General features: G+C 36.3%; 1 protein-coding gene, 1 long non-coding RNA gene and 6 other non-coding genes across 8 annotated transcripts; all 8 read left to right on the forward strand.

Annotated features, from left to right (window-relative positions):
- The first annotated feature begins 6,648 nt into the window (after positions 1 to 6,648).
- Positions 6,649 to 10,638, forward strand: tpt1 (tumor protein, translationally-controlled 1). Its single transcript, XM_073842903.1, has 6 exons — positions 6,649 to 6,767; positions 8,126 to 8,199; positions 8,432 to 8,619; positions 8,917 to 9,022; positions 9,722 to 9,838; positions 10,185 to 10,638. The coding sequence occupies exons 1-6, from the start codon at positions 6,740 to 6,742 to the stop codon at positions 10,185 to 10,187; spliced, it is 516 nt and encodes a 171-aa protein (XP_073699004.1). The 5' UTR covers positions 6,649 to 6,739; the 3' UTR covers positions 10,188 to 10,638.
- Positions 8,255 to 8,323, forward strand: LOC141337542 (small nucleolar RNA SNORD58). The gene has a single exon (XR_012355776.1). It is a non-coding gene; the product is annotated as a small nucleolar RNA SNORD58 (small nucleolar RNA).
- Positions 9,918 to 10,048, forward strand: LOC141337550 (small nucleolar RNA SNORA31). Its single transcript, XR_012355783.1, has one exon. It is a non-coding gene; the product is annotated as a small nucleolar RNA SNORA31 (small nucleolar RNA).
- A 1,077-nt stretch (positions 10,639 to 11,715) lies between the features above and the next one.
- LOC141337140 (uncharacterized) lies at positions 11,716 to 14,242 on the forward strand. The gene is made up of 4 exons (XR_012355736.1): positions 11,716 to 12,272; positions 12,806 to 12,880; positions 13,387 to 13,461; positions 13,781 to 14,242. It is a non-coding gene; the product is annotated as an uncharacterized lncRNA (long non-coding RNA).
- On the forward strand, positions 11,744 to 11,812 carry LOC141337544 (small nucleolar RNA SNORD58). Its single transcript, XR_012355777.1, has one exon. It is a non-coding gene; the product is annotated as a small nucleolar RNA SNORD58 (small nucleolar RNA).
- Positions 12,343 to 12,411, forward strand: LOC141337546 (small nucleolar RNA SNORD58). The gene has a single exon (XR_012355779.1). It is a non-coding gene; the product is annotated as a small nucleolar RNA SNORD58 (small nucleolar RNA).
- Positions 12,951 to 13,019, forward strand: LOC141337547 (small nucleolar RNA SNORD58). Its single transcript, XR_012355780.1, has one exon. It is a non-coding gene; the product is annotated as a small nucleolar RNA SNORD58 (small nucleolar RNA).
- Positions 13,532 to 13,600, forward strand: LOC141337545 (small nucleolar RNA SNORD58). The gene has a single exon (XR_012355778.1). It is a non-coding gene; the product is annotated as a small nucleolar RNA SNORD58 (small nucleolar RNA).
- Positions 14,243 to 15,499: the final 1,257 nt, after the last annotated feature.

The raw sequence follows: 15,499 nt of genomic DNA on the forward strand, positions 1-15,499 counted from the left end.
TTCTCTTTTATTTCCAAGGCTAATAAACTGAAAGTCTCGCCCAATAAATAAACTATAAGTAAATGACATTATTTTTGAAAGCATCCTCACTTTACAGCATTTTTACACAATTGCCTAAAACATTTTACAGTACTGTATCTTTGCAGGTACAGTCGTGGCCAAAAGTTTTGAGAATTACATAAATATTGGAAATTGGAAAAGTTGCTGCTTAAGTTTTTATAATAGCAATTTGCATATACTCCAGAATGTTATGAAGAGTGATCAGATGAATTGCATAGTCCTTCTTTGCCATGAAAATTAACTTAATCCTGAAAAAAACTTTCCACTGCATTTCATTGCTGTCATTAAAGGACCTGCTGAGATCATTTCGTCTTGTTAACTCAGGTGAGAATGTTGACGAGCACAAGGCTGGAGATCATTATGTTATTGTGATTGGGTTAGAATGGCAGACTTGACATGTTAAAAGGAGGGTGATGCTTGAAATCATTGTTCTTCCATTGTTAACCATGGTGACATGCAAAGAAACGCGTGCAGCCATCATTGCTTTGCATAAAAATGGCTTCACAGGCAAGGATATTGTGGCTATAAGATTGCACCTAAATCAACAATTTATAGGATCATCAAGAACTTCAAGGAAAGAGGTTAAATTTTTGTTAAGAAGGCTTCAGAACGTCCAAGAAAGTCCAGCAAGCGCCAGGATCGTCTCCTAAAGAGGATTCAGCTGCGGGATCGGAGTGCCACCAGTGCAGAGCTTGCTCAGGAGTGACAGCAGGCAGGTGTGAGCGCATCTGCACGCACAGTGAGGCCAAGACTTTTGGAAGATGGCCTGGTGTCAAGAAGGGCAGCAAAGAAGCCACTTCTCTCCAAAAAAAGGGACAGATTGATCTTCTGCAAAAAGTATGGCGAATGGACTGGGGCAAAATCATATTCTCAGATGAAGCCTCTTTCCGATTGTTTGGGGCATCTGGAAAAAGGCTTGTCCGGAGAGGAAAAGGTGAGCGCTACCATCAGTCCTGTGTCATGCCAACAGTAAAGCATCCTGAGACCATTCATGTTTGGGGTTGCTTCTCATCCAAGGGAGTGGGCTCACTCACAATTTTACTCAAAAACACAGCCATGAATAAACAATGGTACCAAAACACCCTCCAACAGCAACTTCTTCCAACAATCCAACAACAGTTTGGTGAAGAACAGTACATTTTCCAGCACGATGGAGCACCGTGCCATAAGGCAAAAGTGATAACTAAGTGGCTCGGGGACAAAAACGTTGAAATTTTGGGTCCATGGCCTGGAAACTCCCCAGATCTTAATCCGATTGAGAACTTGTGGTCAATCCTCAAGAGGCGGGTGGACAAACAAAAACCCACTAATTCTGACAAACTCCAAGAAGTGATTATGAAAGAATGGGTTGCTATCAGTCAGGATTTGGCCCAGAAGTTGATTGAGAGCATGCCCAGTCGAATTGCAGAGGTCCTGAAAAAGAAGGGCCAACACTGCAAATACTGACTCTTTGCATAAATGTCGATAAAAGCCTTTGAAACGTATGAAGTGCTTGTAATTATATTTCAGTACATCACAGAAACAACTGAAACAAAGATCTAAAAGCAGTTTAGCAGCAAACATTGTGAAAACTAATATTTGTGTCATTCTCTAAACTTTTGGCCACGACTGTAGGCTTCTTCAAACGTCTTGTTGATGTTGACAGTTCTTTTGGATTTATTCTGTCTCACTTTTTTCTAGTTTTAATCCAAGACTGACTTGATGAAGGTGAGATCAGATCTCTGTGTAGAGCATACTTTTGTAAGACTCCTTGTGTATTTATATATAAAAAAAAAAAAAACCACACACACACACAACACAGCCAAAATTACTACAATTATTGACAAAAGGAAGTGTAAACTGATATTTTACTATAGCAAAAGACAGAAACGACGGTCTTAAAACCTTTTAACAATTTTTTTCTTCAATTCATCAACAATTTAATTTGTTGTCATTTATCAACTACACAAGAACAATACTGTAAAACACGTACATAATTGACAGTTTTTGCTCAATACTTTGTTGAAGCACCTTTGGCACCAATTACAGCCTCAAGTCTATGATACTACTAGTATATGATACTACAAGTTTGGCACACCCATTTTTGGTCAGTTTCTCTCATTCTTTCCTTGCAGTAGCTCTCAAGCGCCATCAGGTTGGATGGGGAGCATCGGTGCACAGCCATTTTCAGATCTTTCCAGAGATGTTCAATCGGGGTCAAGTCTGGGCTCTGGCTGGGCCACATAAGGACATTCACAGAGTTGTCCTTTAGCCACTCCTTAGTTATCTTGGCTCTGTACTTAGGGTCATTGTCCTGTTGAAAGATGAACTGTCGCCCCAGTCTGAGGTCCAGAGCAAGTTTTCATCAAGGATTTCTCTATACATTGATGCATTCATCTTTCCCTCGATCCAGACTAGTCTCCCAGTTCCTGCCACTGAAAAACATCCCCACTGCATGCTGCCACCACGATGGTTCACTGTAGGGATGATATTGGCCAGGTGATGAGCAGTGCCAGGTTTCCTTCAGACACAACAGTTGCCATTCAGGCCAAAGAGTTCAATCTTTTCTTATGGTCTGAGAGTCCTTTGGGAAGAGAAAAAGAAAAAGAAAAGCCGTCTTGTGCCTTTTACTGAGGAGTAGTTTCTACAATACAGGCCTGATTGGTGGAATGCTGTAGAGAGGGTTGTTCTTCTGGAAAGTTCGAAACACTGGAGCTCTTTCAGATTCACCATTGGGTTCTTGGTCATCTCCCTGACTAAGGCCCTTCCCCCTGATCACACAGTTTAGCTGGGGGGACCCGCTTTAGGAAGAGTCCTGGGGCCTCATTTATAAAACTTTCTTACGCACTGATTTGATTTTAGAGTGTTCGTACGATCAAATCCACGTCAAAGTACAGATTTATAAAAACCGTCTTTGACGTGGAAAAGTACTTATCTCCACGTCAGATTCCAGCTTGGCGTACGACCGTTTCCTTGTGGTAATGCCTGGTATTGCAGATAGTTCAGCCTCACTATAATTTGATTTCTTGCGCTCCTTTTTACTTGCCATTGTCACAGAGTTTTTGCTTTAGGAATGAGCTCATTTATGTTTATTAATTAAGCAGGGGCGTTTCGACGGCGGAACATTCAGCTGCACACAATTCCACGATCATTTGTGATTTATAACCGAATGACTGGCGTACGCATGGATTTCGTGGTACGTTCGTTTTCTCTGAATCGCTCTTACGATCAAATCAGAAAAGTTCTTAGATAAAATCAAGGATGGTTTCTACGCAAGTCTTTATAAATGAGGCCCCTGGTGGTTCCAAATTTCTTCCATTTACGGGTGATGAAGGCCATTGTGCTCATTGAGACCTTCAATGCTGCAGAAATTTTTCTGTAACCTTCCCCAGATCTGTGTCCCGATATAATCCTGTCTCAGAGGTCTACAGACGATTTCATGCCTTGATTTGTGCTCTAAAATGTACCATTAACTGTGGGACCTTATATAGACAGGTGCCTTACCAAATCATGTCCAATCAACTGAATTTACCACAGGTGGACTCCAATCATTTTGTAGAAACATCTCAAAGATGATCAGTGGAAACAGGATGCACCTGAGCTCAATGTTGAGCGTCATGACAGAGACTGAATATTTTTGTGTTGTGTGATGTGATTTTTTAGTTTTTTGTTGTTGTTGTTGTTGTTGTTTAATAAATTTGCAAAGATTTCAAACAAACATATTTCATGTTGTCATTACGGGGTATTGTTGTAGCATTTGGAGGAAAATAATGAATTTAATCAATTTTGGAACAAGTCTGTAAAATGTAAAAAGCGAAGCACTGTAAATACTCCTGGATGCATATACCCTACCGAAAGCATACCTGACTCACGGTTCGTCTTAGACATGACTAACTTCAATTCTATGTAACTAAAGAAATTAAAGTCTTCTGTCCCTATTCATCCAACTGTGGGGAAATTACAGATAAACCCCAATCTGTTAACAGAGAGTTTGCTGAAGACAGAGTTTCCCATACTTCCACAGGCAGAAAATTAGTAAGAGGAGCCAGCCTCAAATTAACTTAGTACTCATATGGATGATCTGTTGACATAATTTCTACAGGTTCTTATATGTTAACATACAGGCAAGTCAAACACATCCACACTTGATGTTAAATTACATTCATAAGCAACTATTGTAAGGGTTAGTGGATGCATGTGGTGCGTTGTTCTTCACATGTCTCATACAGCGATCATGACAACCACATAATGAAATAAATAAGAACAAAGTTGAAACTTATTTTGTATAAAATATAACATTTCATTATATAATCATGCAGATAAATGATTATCTTTGGAAAGTTGAGCTACATGACTAAAAACTGTTACCGCATTTCTGACATGGGTCAGACCCTCAGTCACCTCTCAGATACCAAATGAAAAAGTTTGACTAGTTTTAAGAAAACTATGATTATGTATTCATTTTGTAATAGAAGAGGAGTGTTTTGGAAATCAACCCCTTCACAACACCAACACACAAATGGCTGAATTATGTGACTTATTTGAATATTATTTCCAGAGAGACAGAACTGAGAATTCATAGTAATATTGAAAGTGTTTTCATGACACGTCATCAGTTGGCCACATTGGCAGCACAGAACGTAAACAATGCTACTGAACTGAATAAAACTCGCATATTTTGCTGATTATTATCGAAGCCCATTTCTGCCACTGATAAAAAAAAGGTAATTGCGACTTTTTATCTCATAATTCAGACTTTTTTCTTTCAATTGTGGGAATTGCAATTATCTCGCAATTCTGACTTCTTTTCTCTTATATAACGCAATTACGACTTTATTTCTTAGAATTGCGAAGTATGATGTTGCAATTCTGACATTACAACTCGCAGTTGCGACTTTTTGTCTTGCAATTCTGACTTTTTTTTCTCAGAATTGTGAGATATTATCTTACAATTGCAAGCTGTAAAGTCCAGTTCTGAGAGAGAGAAAAAAAGACTGATATGGTTACAGTATTGCGAGTTTATTTCTCACAATTCTAACTTAATAACTTGCAATTGCAAGTTTATATCACACAATTCTGACTTTTTTCTTGCAATTGCGAGTTTATATCATGCAATACTGACTTTTTATTTCACAATTCTGACTTTCTAACTCAATAAAATAGATAAAATGTCACAATAACTTTTTTTTTATTATTCAGTGGCAGAAATGGCCTTCCATAGATTATTGCTGCTGAAAATGGTCGATTATTGTCATGTTTTGGACTGTACTAATCGGTCGGACCAGAAAAACATTTGAAGTACTAAAAGTTATAACAAATCAAGGAGAATGGTGCAAGAAACTCTCTGAGGAACCACGGAAAAAATGTTTGTAAGCTGCTAAATATGAAGAAATAGAGACTTAGAAAGCAGGAGAGGTCGCAATATTTTGACAAACAAAAGTTAATAGGTGATAAAGATACGTACAGTATTAATTAAGATATTAATATTTCACCTACCTGACTAGAAATTATGAATGTTGTCAAGATTCTTGCCCTGGAAATCCTGGTTCAGTTTGGCCAACCACAAACGCCTTTTGTTCCTCAGACAGTTTCTTGCACCATTCTCCTTGATTTATTATATCTATTTTATTGAGTTATAAAGTCGGAATTGTGAAATTAAAAGTCAGTATTGCATGATATAAACTCGCAATTGCAAGAAAAAAGTCAGAATTGCGTGATATAAACTTGCAATTGCAAGTTATTAAGTTAGAATTGTGAGAAATAAACTCGCAATACTGTAACCATATCAGTCTTTTTTTCTCTCTCTCAGAACTGGACTTATATATAATAGAACAAAAGGCGTTTGTGGTTGGCCAAACTGAACCAGGATTTCCAGGGCAAGAATGTTGACAACATTCATAATTTCTAGTCAGGTAGGTGAAATATTAATATCTTAATTAATACTGTACGTATCTTAATCACCTATTAACTTTTGTTGGTCAAAATATTGCGACCTCTCCTGCTTTCTAAGTCTCTATATATTTAACAGCTTACAAACATTTTTTCCATGGTTCCGTGGACAGCATAAATTAGCAGAACAATATATATCTGTGTATCGCCAATATGGCTCTGCATCCAAGTAACTGACCAAATTGTGATTTAGTGCAAACAATACAAATATTTATTTAATTGTCACCAGTTTGTTCATTGTTAAACAAAACGTAAGCCTGCACAATAATTTGATCACATGGAACATCTTAAACACTATCATCAACAATACTAAATTCAAAGATATCCAAGCAGTAGGATCCCTGAATCAAACATTACTACTATGCTAATATGCTAAAAGCAAAATGATTCTAAAGCCCCTCTAAAATAAAACAAAAGTACTGCACAACAGGAATGATCCTGAAAGTACAAGTGATAAGGAAAAGCCATGTCTTGACTGCTGTTTTAACTATTTAATAATTTAATTATCCGGCATGTAAAATAGCTATCCTGTTCGGAAAAGTGAAAAGGAAGTAAAAGGAAGTTGAGGAAGCCCTACTTGGACTCGCAAGACGTGTGGAATAATTTCATGTTAAACCAATAGAGGGCGCCCGTGTTTTTCAGCGCATATATAAGATGCTCAATCCACGCGCCGGCCTTTTCAGCTGAGTCCACGATCAGGTCACAGCCAGCGCTGTTCCTCTCCTGACACCCCCAAACACAATCCAACAAAATGATCATCTACAAGGACATCATCACCGGTAAGAATAGTGTCTAACACAACGTTGCTGTCCAGATTGTTACGTTTCTACCGATATTTTTGGTGTCAGGTGTTGTAAAATTGTTTTAAAGAGCCGGTGGTCTACCCCGATTCAATGCGGCCTAACTTTTTTGAATGCAGTTAGCTTTACTGGCTAACCAAGCTACACAATCGTGTAGGCGCGGGTTATATTTCAGAACTCTTAAATTACCTTTTCTGTCAACCTTACTTTTAAGACTCCCTTACGCCAAAACTACTTAAGTATATTAAAGTATTCGGTTATATTCAAGCAAATCAGGCGGTAAATGAGAGTGTTAGCAGCTGAGCCAAAACGCCGGTTCGCCAGTTTGGTGCTCGGTAGAAGTTGTGCCGTTAGTTTTTACCACCATTACTTTTTCAAATTACTGTTTGTTTTGAAAAACAATATGTATTTTTGAGAATATTTGATTTTAAGGAAAAAAACGGACTATGTTTAAAACACGAATAGGATTTTTTTAATTTCACAAATCGTTGTGAGATGATGAAATGAGCGCTAAACAGGGCGTTACTTGTCGGGCCAGTACACGTTGCTCTTCACTTAGTCAGCTTTTCCTCAGGCCTTTTAAATGTAAAGTTGGCCTATCATATGGAACCTATTTTTTTTAGCTTGAGTTGAAAATGTCTACTCATCTGAAATATTGACGATTTTAAAAACTTACAGTCGTTTTGATTATTTATTCAGTTTGATTTGAGAACATTCCAGTAAACTAGTGACGGGGATTAGAACTGAAATAGCAGGAAATGCGTTTTAAAGAGTCCTTGTGAAAAAAGGAAAGGAAAAAACGGTAGAGATGAATGAGTTTTTGGTGAAGCTTTACAATAAGGTTCATTAGTCAACATGAACTATGAATGAACTGTACTTCTACAGCATTTATTAACGTTAGTCTTAATGTACTAATGCATTAAAATCACAAGTTGTTCGTTAACATTAATGCACTGTTAACATGAACAAACAATTAACAGTAACAAAGATTAACAAATGGTTAAATTATTTGTTCTTTGTTTGTTCATGCTAGTTAATTAACTAATGTTAACAAAAGACACCTTGTAAAGTCTGAGTATTTCTAGAAAAGTTCTTAAAGCCATCCATTGCATTGTTCATTGGATATGTTACTAAAATTTATGCTGAAAACCCTATAAAAGAGCAATTATTTTTTGGAAAATGGTTTGAAACCCCCTTTCAGCAGAGTCAATCATTTTTAGTCCATGTGATAACATTAACCAAAAAAACCCCTCTGAGCGAAAGTAACCAGAACACGCCATGATGGTTAATGTAAATTTAGTTTTATCTTAATTTGATCTTGTTTTATTTCTTCACAGGGGATGAGATGTTCTCCGACATCTACAAAATCAAAGAGTCTGAGAATGGAATGATGATCGAAGTTGAGGGAAAGGTATGTTTTTTTGTTTTAAATTAACAATTTTATAAGATAAAGCCCTCATGTGGATGTACAATGATGAAAATCTTAGGACACCTTTGGAGGTTACGACCAATGAAAATACCATGTTCTGAGTACTTTTGTTTGATGGGCTGTGAAACTGATTGTGAGACCAAAATTAGTCCTGAAGTTTTTACCTTGAGGGATAGGTGTGATATCAGCTACAGTCATTGCCTCTGTTTTGCAGATGATCAGCAGGGCGGAGGGAGAGATTGATGAGGCACTGATTGGTGGCAATGCGTCAGCAGAAGGTCAGGATGAGGGCTGTGACACTACCACTGTCAGCGGTGTAGATATTGTCCTCAACCACAAACTTCAGGAGACCTCCTATGACAAGAAGTCTTACACAGCCTACATCAAGGACTACATGAAGGCGTAAGTCATTAAAATCATCTTGTTGTACTGTAAATATTGTGGTGAACTTGTATTTCCTGTAGTGTTATGACTAAAGTTTTTGCATCTTTGACAGCTCAGAGTCTTGTATTGTGGCCACCTGGGTTTCGAAATATTTAGATGCAAAATTAAATGTTCTCGCGCTTTCTTGCTTGCCCTATTAGTGGCATGTAGGATTGAATTGAGGACTACAAAACTTTCGTAAAAAACGCTGTACTTCGCAGTTTGCAACACTTAATGAAACCTAAATATTGTGCTAATTGCTTTTTTTATTAACAGAGTGAAAGCCAAGCTACAGGAAACTGCACCTAATAGAGTAGACCCCTTCATGGCTAACGCACCAGCTGAGGTCAAGAAAATTCTAGGCAACATCAAAAATTATCAGGTGGGTTATAGTAATTGTTGGAACTGTTAATGTACTGTTTGCTCAAAAGTTTGCGATTGGTAAGATTCATGTTTTTGTAAAGAATTCTCAATCTAATGTACAGTGATATTCTGAAAATACAATTTACTTTTCTATTTAAGTAGTTTAAAATGTAATTTATTCCAGCTATTATTTAAGTCTACGGTTTCGCTTGATTTGCTGCTCAAGAAACATTTAATATTAGCATTGCAACTGGCTTCATATTTTTGTGGAAACCGATTTTCAGGGTCCTTTGAAGAATAGAAAGTTCAAAAGAGCAGCATTTAATGTGTCCTTTCTGAAAGAAAGTCTTACTCACCCCAAACTTTTGAACAGAAACTGAAAACCCTCTTATGGACATGCATTACTGAGTAATTAGGACACCTTTGAAGGTTACAACCTATTCAGAAAAACATTCAGAGTATGTATCTTTGGGCTACAGCAAGCAGATTTGAGACCTAAATTTGTTTCTCAATGCCATATTTTCTAAGAATTATTGATATTAGCATTGGTTGTACAATTGCCACTCAATTTGTTAGTACTGGGAAAAAAACGTAATGTATAGTTTAGTGTCTTAACCAATCAAATATAGTTCTAAATCTCAAATTCAAGACATTTTGCATCAGTCTGCAGTGACTTAAATGGTTGGCTGACTAACTGGTTTCTCTCAACCTCCTACAGTTTTTCACTGGCGAATCCATGAACCCAGACGGCATTATTGGTCTCCTTGACTTCCGTGAGGATGGCGTCACACCATACATGCTTTTCTTTAAGGATGGTCTGGAGATTGAGAAATGCGTAAGTTTTAAGTGTTTTTGTGTAGTTGTGTAAATATTAGAATGCCCTACTCAAATTATTGCTTACAATAGTGCACATGTAGCATCCACTGATAGACCTGTTGCCGTAATTGGTGGCTCTAGGTTTGCATAAGGATGCAACAGTAATATTCCTTACAGTGTCTGGCCATCTAGAAGGTGGTTGGATAGAACTAAAATGAGGAGAACAGGACAATTGCATTAGCTTTTAAAAGAATTAAGGTCTTCAAAAAAAAAGATAGCTTTTTAGTAATGGAGGGCTTTTGTGAAATGTTGGTATTCGCTTGAAACAAAACTGATCCTTTTGTGTTTCTCTTTCCTCACCATAGTAAACTTCCCAACAGTCTACAAGATGCCCCTCCAACTCTGGCCTCTGCTTGGTGGATTGGGCCCGTGAATTAAACCAGTCATTCCCCCTCATCCTTTCCATCAGGACCAGAGGCTCTTTTAACTTCACGAGGCCACTGTTTTCATTTCTTGATTGGCTTATGCGGTCTACGACGAGAAGACATGAACTATCCTTTCATGAAATTAAAAACAGGACTTTTAGCAAGCCAAACCGCAATTTGAAACTATTGTGGTAAAAGAAACTGAGTATTTTTGGGGGGGTTCTTTTATTTTTGTCATCGAGGTGAAGTTGACTGCTGGCTTCTCATTTGCTGTGCATGTCAGCTTCTTGTTTCAGCATCTGTACAGTTGTAATTTTCCCCGTTCCATATTGAATCACAGGATTGTATAGGATTTCTTGGCACCATTATTGAATAAAGTCGAGCTGCTGGCTAATTGGAGTTTTTGCTTGTGTTAACTGTTTTAACTTATCTTGTGTCAACTTAAGTTGCTCAACTTTCAATTCTGTAATTAGTCCCTTTCACACATACAGTCTTTACTGGTAAATAACTGTTATGAAACTGTGTAAATGGGACCTTTTCAAAATACCAGTAAATTTGTTCCGGCAATTTACCAGTAAGGGTAGTTGTAATATTACCAGTAAATTGCCGGAATGATTCTGTGAACGCGGAATGATTACCGGTATGAGCACGTAAAACACGCTGATGAAAAAAAGAAAAAAAAAAAGCCTGCTTTGGTCCAAATTGGCCAATCATGGCGTTCTTATGGAGATTACGTGATTTACTCCGAGCTGTTTACAAAGCTACGCTGCTTGTTTAAATGAGTTTTTTTCTTTGTAAATATGCTCTTGATGGATCTCTTTGACCATTGCCCCTTGCTCGCAATGGCGTGTTGTGTTCAAGACCCAGCCTTCATTCTCATTCATCAGCACTGCGGCTCTTTAGATACTATTATGTGCGTCTTTGGTTTATAACAGCACAAACGCGTTCTGTTTGGTCATTCCCTTATGCTGGTCCCTATACTTGTCAAATGGCACAGATAGTGAAACTAATTTACTAATCGGAATTTAAACATTTAAAAAGCCACAACGCCGTTACTAAATATTTACTGTATTTACCGGGATTCCTGTGTGAAAGGGGCTGTTGACACAATTATAAAGGAAACCATTCTAATCAAGGGTGAAGGACAGAAGCCTCTTTTCAAGGTAAACTGGAAGCCTTACATCAGAGGTGCTCAAACATTTGAATGATGGCAATAGGCTGAAATGTTTATTTTATTCAAACTAAAGGTGTATAATTTTATTTTAATAAGAAACCAAATAAAATAACTACATCACCTTTGACACTTAAAAGTGTCAAAGTGTTATCTTGTTTCAAATCTCTTTTTTTCCCCCACAGGGGATGAGATGTTCTCCAACATCTACAAAATCGAAGAGTCTTGAGAGTGGAATGATCGAACTTGAGGAAAAAGGTATGTGGGTTATTTTTAACCAAACAGCTTTTTAAAATCTTATTTTACAAGCCAAAGCCCTCATATGGATGTACTATGATGACAACCTTAGGACACCTTTGTAGGTTACGACCGATGAAAACACCATGTTCTGAGTATGCATGTTTAATGGGCTACGAAACAGTTTGTGAGACCAAAATTAGTTACACATTTTTCCAATATATCCCACAGATATTTGGATTAGTTACAATTACCAATCAATATGTCAGTACTGAAGTGTTCACCTTGAGTGGTTAGTTTGATATCAAAGTCTACTACTACAGCATGACGTATTGTCATTTTTAAATTGCTTTTGTTCCGAGTTATTACAAAAGAGATGTTTACATGTAGATCTTACTGTTTGAAGGGAAAGGTGGTTTTGTTTTTAAGTAGGATTTTTAGGATTTAGGTTATTCAGATACCTTTTTGACTTGTCAGGAAGTAATTGGAACTGGAATTTCTAAATGTTATCTTGTTTCAAATCTCTTTTTTTTTTCTCAACAGGGGATGGGATGTTTTCTAGCATCTACTATAAATCAAAGAGTCTGAGAATGGAATGATGATCAAAGTTGAGGAAAAAGGTATGTGGGTTCTTTTTAACCAAACAGCTTTTAAAAATGGTACTTTATAAGCCAAAGCCCTCGTATAGACGTACAATGACGACAACCTTAGGACACCTTTGTAGGTTACGACCGATGAAAACACCATGTTCAGAGTACGTATGTTTGATGGGCTACAAAACTGATTGTGAGACCAAAATTAGTCTAAACATTTTCCAAAATGTCCCACAGATGTTTGCATTAGTTGCAATTACCAATCAATGTTAGTACTGAAGTGTTCACCTTGAGTGGTTAGTGTGAAATCAGAATCTACAACTACAGCATGACGTATTATCATTTTTAAATGGCTTTTTATTCTAAGTTATTAAAGACAAATTTATATGTAGACCTTACTATTTAGGAAAGGAAAAGGTTTTTCTTTTAATATGACGTTTAGGATTTAGGTTTGTTATTCAGATACCTCTTTGACTTGTCAGGAAGGAAGTAATTCCTAAGGAAGGAACTAGAATTGCTAGATGTTCTCGTTTCAAATCTCTTTTTTTTTTTTTCAACAGGGGATGAGATGTTTTCTAGCATCTACAAAAACGAAGAGTCTGAGAATGGAATGATGATCGAAGTTGAGGAAAAAGGTATGTGGGTTCTTTTTAACCAAACAGCTTTTAAAAATGTTATTTTATAAGCCAAAGCCCTCATATAGACGTACAATGACGACAACCTTAGGACACCTTTGTAGGTTACGACCGATGAAAACACCATGTTCAGAGTACGTATGTTTGATGGGCTACAAAGCTGATTGTGAGAACAAATTTAGTCTAAACATTTTCCAATATATCCCACATATATTTGCATTAGTTGCAATTACCAATCAATGTTAGTACTGAAGTGTTTACCTTGAGTGATCTAAATCTACAACTACAGCATGTGTTGTCATTTTTAAATGGCTTTTTATTGTGAGTTATTACAAAAGATACATTTATATGTAGACCTTACTATTTAGGAAAGGACAGGTTTTTTTTTTATATGACATTTAGGCTTTAGGTTTGTTATTCAGATGTCTTTTTGACTTGTCAGGAAGTAATTGTAACTGGAATTTCTAAATGTTCTCATTTCAAATCTCTCTTTTTTTTTTTTACAGGGGATGAGATGTTTTTTAGCATCTACTAAATCGAAGAGTCTGAGAATGGAATGATGATTGAAGTTGAGGAAAAAGGTATGTGGGTTCTTTTTAACCAAACAGCTTTTAAAAATCTTATTTTATAAGCCAAAGCCCTCGTATAGACGTACAATGACGACAACCTTAGGACACCTTTGTAGGTTACGACCGATGAAAACACCATGTTCTGAGTACGCATGTTTGATGGGTTACAAAACTGATTGTAAGATTAAAATTAGTCTACACATTTTTCTAACTGGCCAGTTCTGCAGATATTTGCTTTAGTTACAATTACCAATCAATATGTCAGTACTGAAGTTTTATACCTGGAGTGATTGGTGTGATATCAGCTACAGTCATTGCCTCCATTTTGCAGATGATCAACAGGATGGAGGGAGAGATGGATGATGCAGTGTCAGCAGTGTAGATATTGTCCTCAACCACAAACTTTAGGAGACATCCTATGACGAGAAGTCTTACACAGCCTACATCAAGAACTACATGAAGGCGTAAGTCATGAAATCGTTGTAAAGTGCATGTTGTACCTTGCAACAGTCTTGTTGTACTGTAAATATGGTGAATGTAAATTTTCCTGTAGTATTATGACTAAAGTTTTTGCATCTGGGTTTCAAAATATTGAGATGCACAATTAATGATTGTGATTTAAAAGAGTATTTTGAGTTGAGTAAGTTGACTGCTGGCTTCTCATTTGCTGTGCATGTCAGCTTCTTGTTTGAACTTGTTTGAACATATGTATTTTTTCCCATTCCAGATTAAATCACAGGATTGTATATGATTTATTGGCACCATTATAAAATAAAGTCAACATGCTGGCTAATTGGAGTGTTTGTTTGTGTTAACTCTTGTTTAACTTGTCTTGTAAGTTTGGTCAACTTGTAAGTTGCTCAACTTTCAATTGTTCTATCGTTGACAAAATGATAAAGAAAACAATTCTAATCAAGGGTAAAGGAGATACGATTCTTGTCAAGGTAAACTGGAAGCCTTTCATCAGAAATAAAGACTTGCTGTTTAAAAGTGAAGTGTGTACATTTCAAAGCAAAAACCAAAAAATGATACAGCAGGGGTTGCTGTGGGTTCATAAAAATTAGTGTACAAGAGGTCTTAAATTTGGGGATGAAAAAGACAATACTTGTGAATGTGGCTAAATGTGACTAATAAACTTCGAAAGGCTATGCTTTCATTGTGTAAATATGATAAATATGCTTTTTTTTTTTTTTTTTTTGTTCAGACCAATGCGAAAATTAGCCCATATTTTTACGCAGCAAACACCATAAATGTGAATTGGTGGATCGATAAGATCACTCATTCTGAAATCTAAATTAAGACAGTAAAATATATTAATTTAATATTATGATTGTTTAAGAGGAGACACTGCAGGCAAAAACGCTTTTTTTTTTTATTTTTATTTTTTTTTATATAATATATGCAACTATCAAGTTTTACATTTTGGGCTTTTTGGTTTTTCAGATTAGTGGAAAGAAAACACCAAAAAAAAACCACTTACGTGTTTCTTTTATAGCACTTTATCTATTGGTGTCAATAGATTTCATTTACAATGTATATTTTTAAAGGCCGTTTTCTCAATTATTTTTTTCTTCTACACTGAGCTATAAATCTCCACTTCAGTAACACTTTTACACCACACTTTAGATTTTTATTCCTGTCTATATCCTGAAGGTTTTTACAGAGATTTGTTTATATATAATTCACTTGATTTTGGACTATTTATTCCCCCAAAAAAAGGTAAAAATATATGAAACCAACTTTACCCAGTGTTTAGATTTTTTTTAATACTAGAAATGCATGCAAATTTGCGCATATTTCATCAAATAAAGCCTCATTTGCATATTTAAACCTAACATTTTAGAAAACTTGTAATACAAAAAATGTTTGCGATTATCAAAGTAATCTATCAACTGGATAAATTAGGGGATATCTATTAATTAAATTTTTTTTTTTAACCCTATTCAACTGCAGTGTTTAGCCTTGTATTTGTGCAGGTCTTAAGAAGTCTTAAATTTGAGCTTAGAAATACAGCAGATACTTTTACAAGATAAACATAATGAAGATATGC

Source organism: Garra rufa, chromosome 6, assembly GCF_049309525.1.
Source record: "Garra rufa chromosome 6, GarRuf1.0, whole genome shotgun sequence".
NCBI lineage: Eukaryota > Metazoa > Chordata > Actinopteri > Cypriniformes > Cyprinidae > Garra > Garra rufa.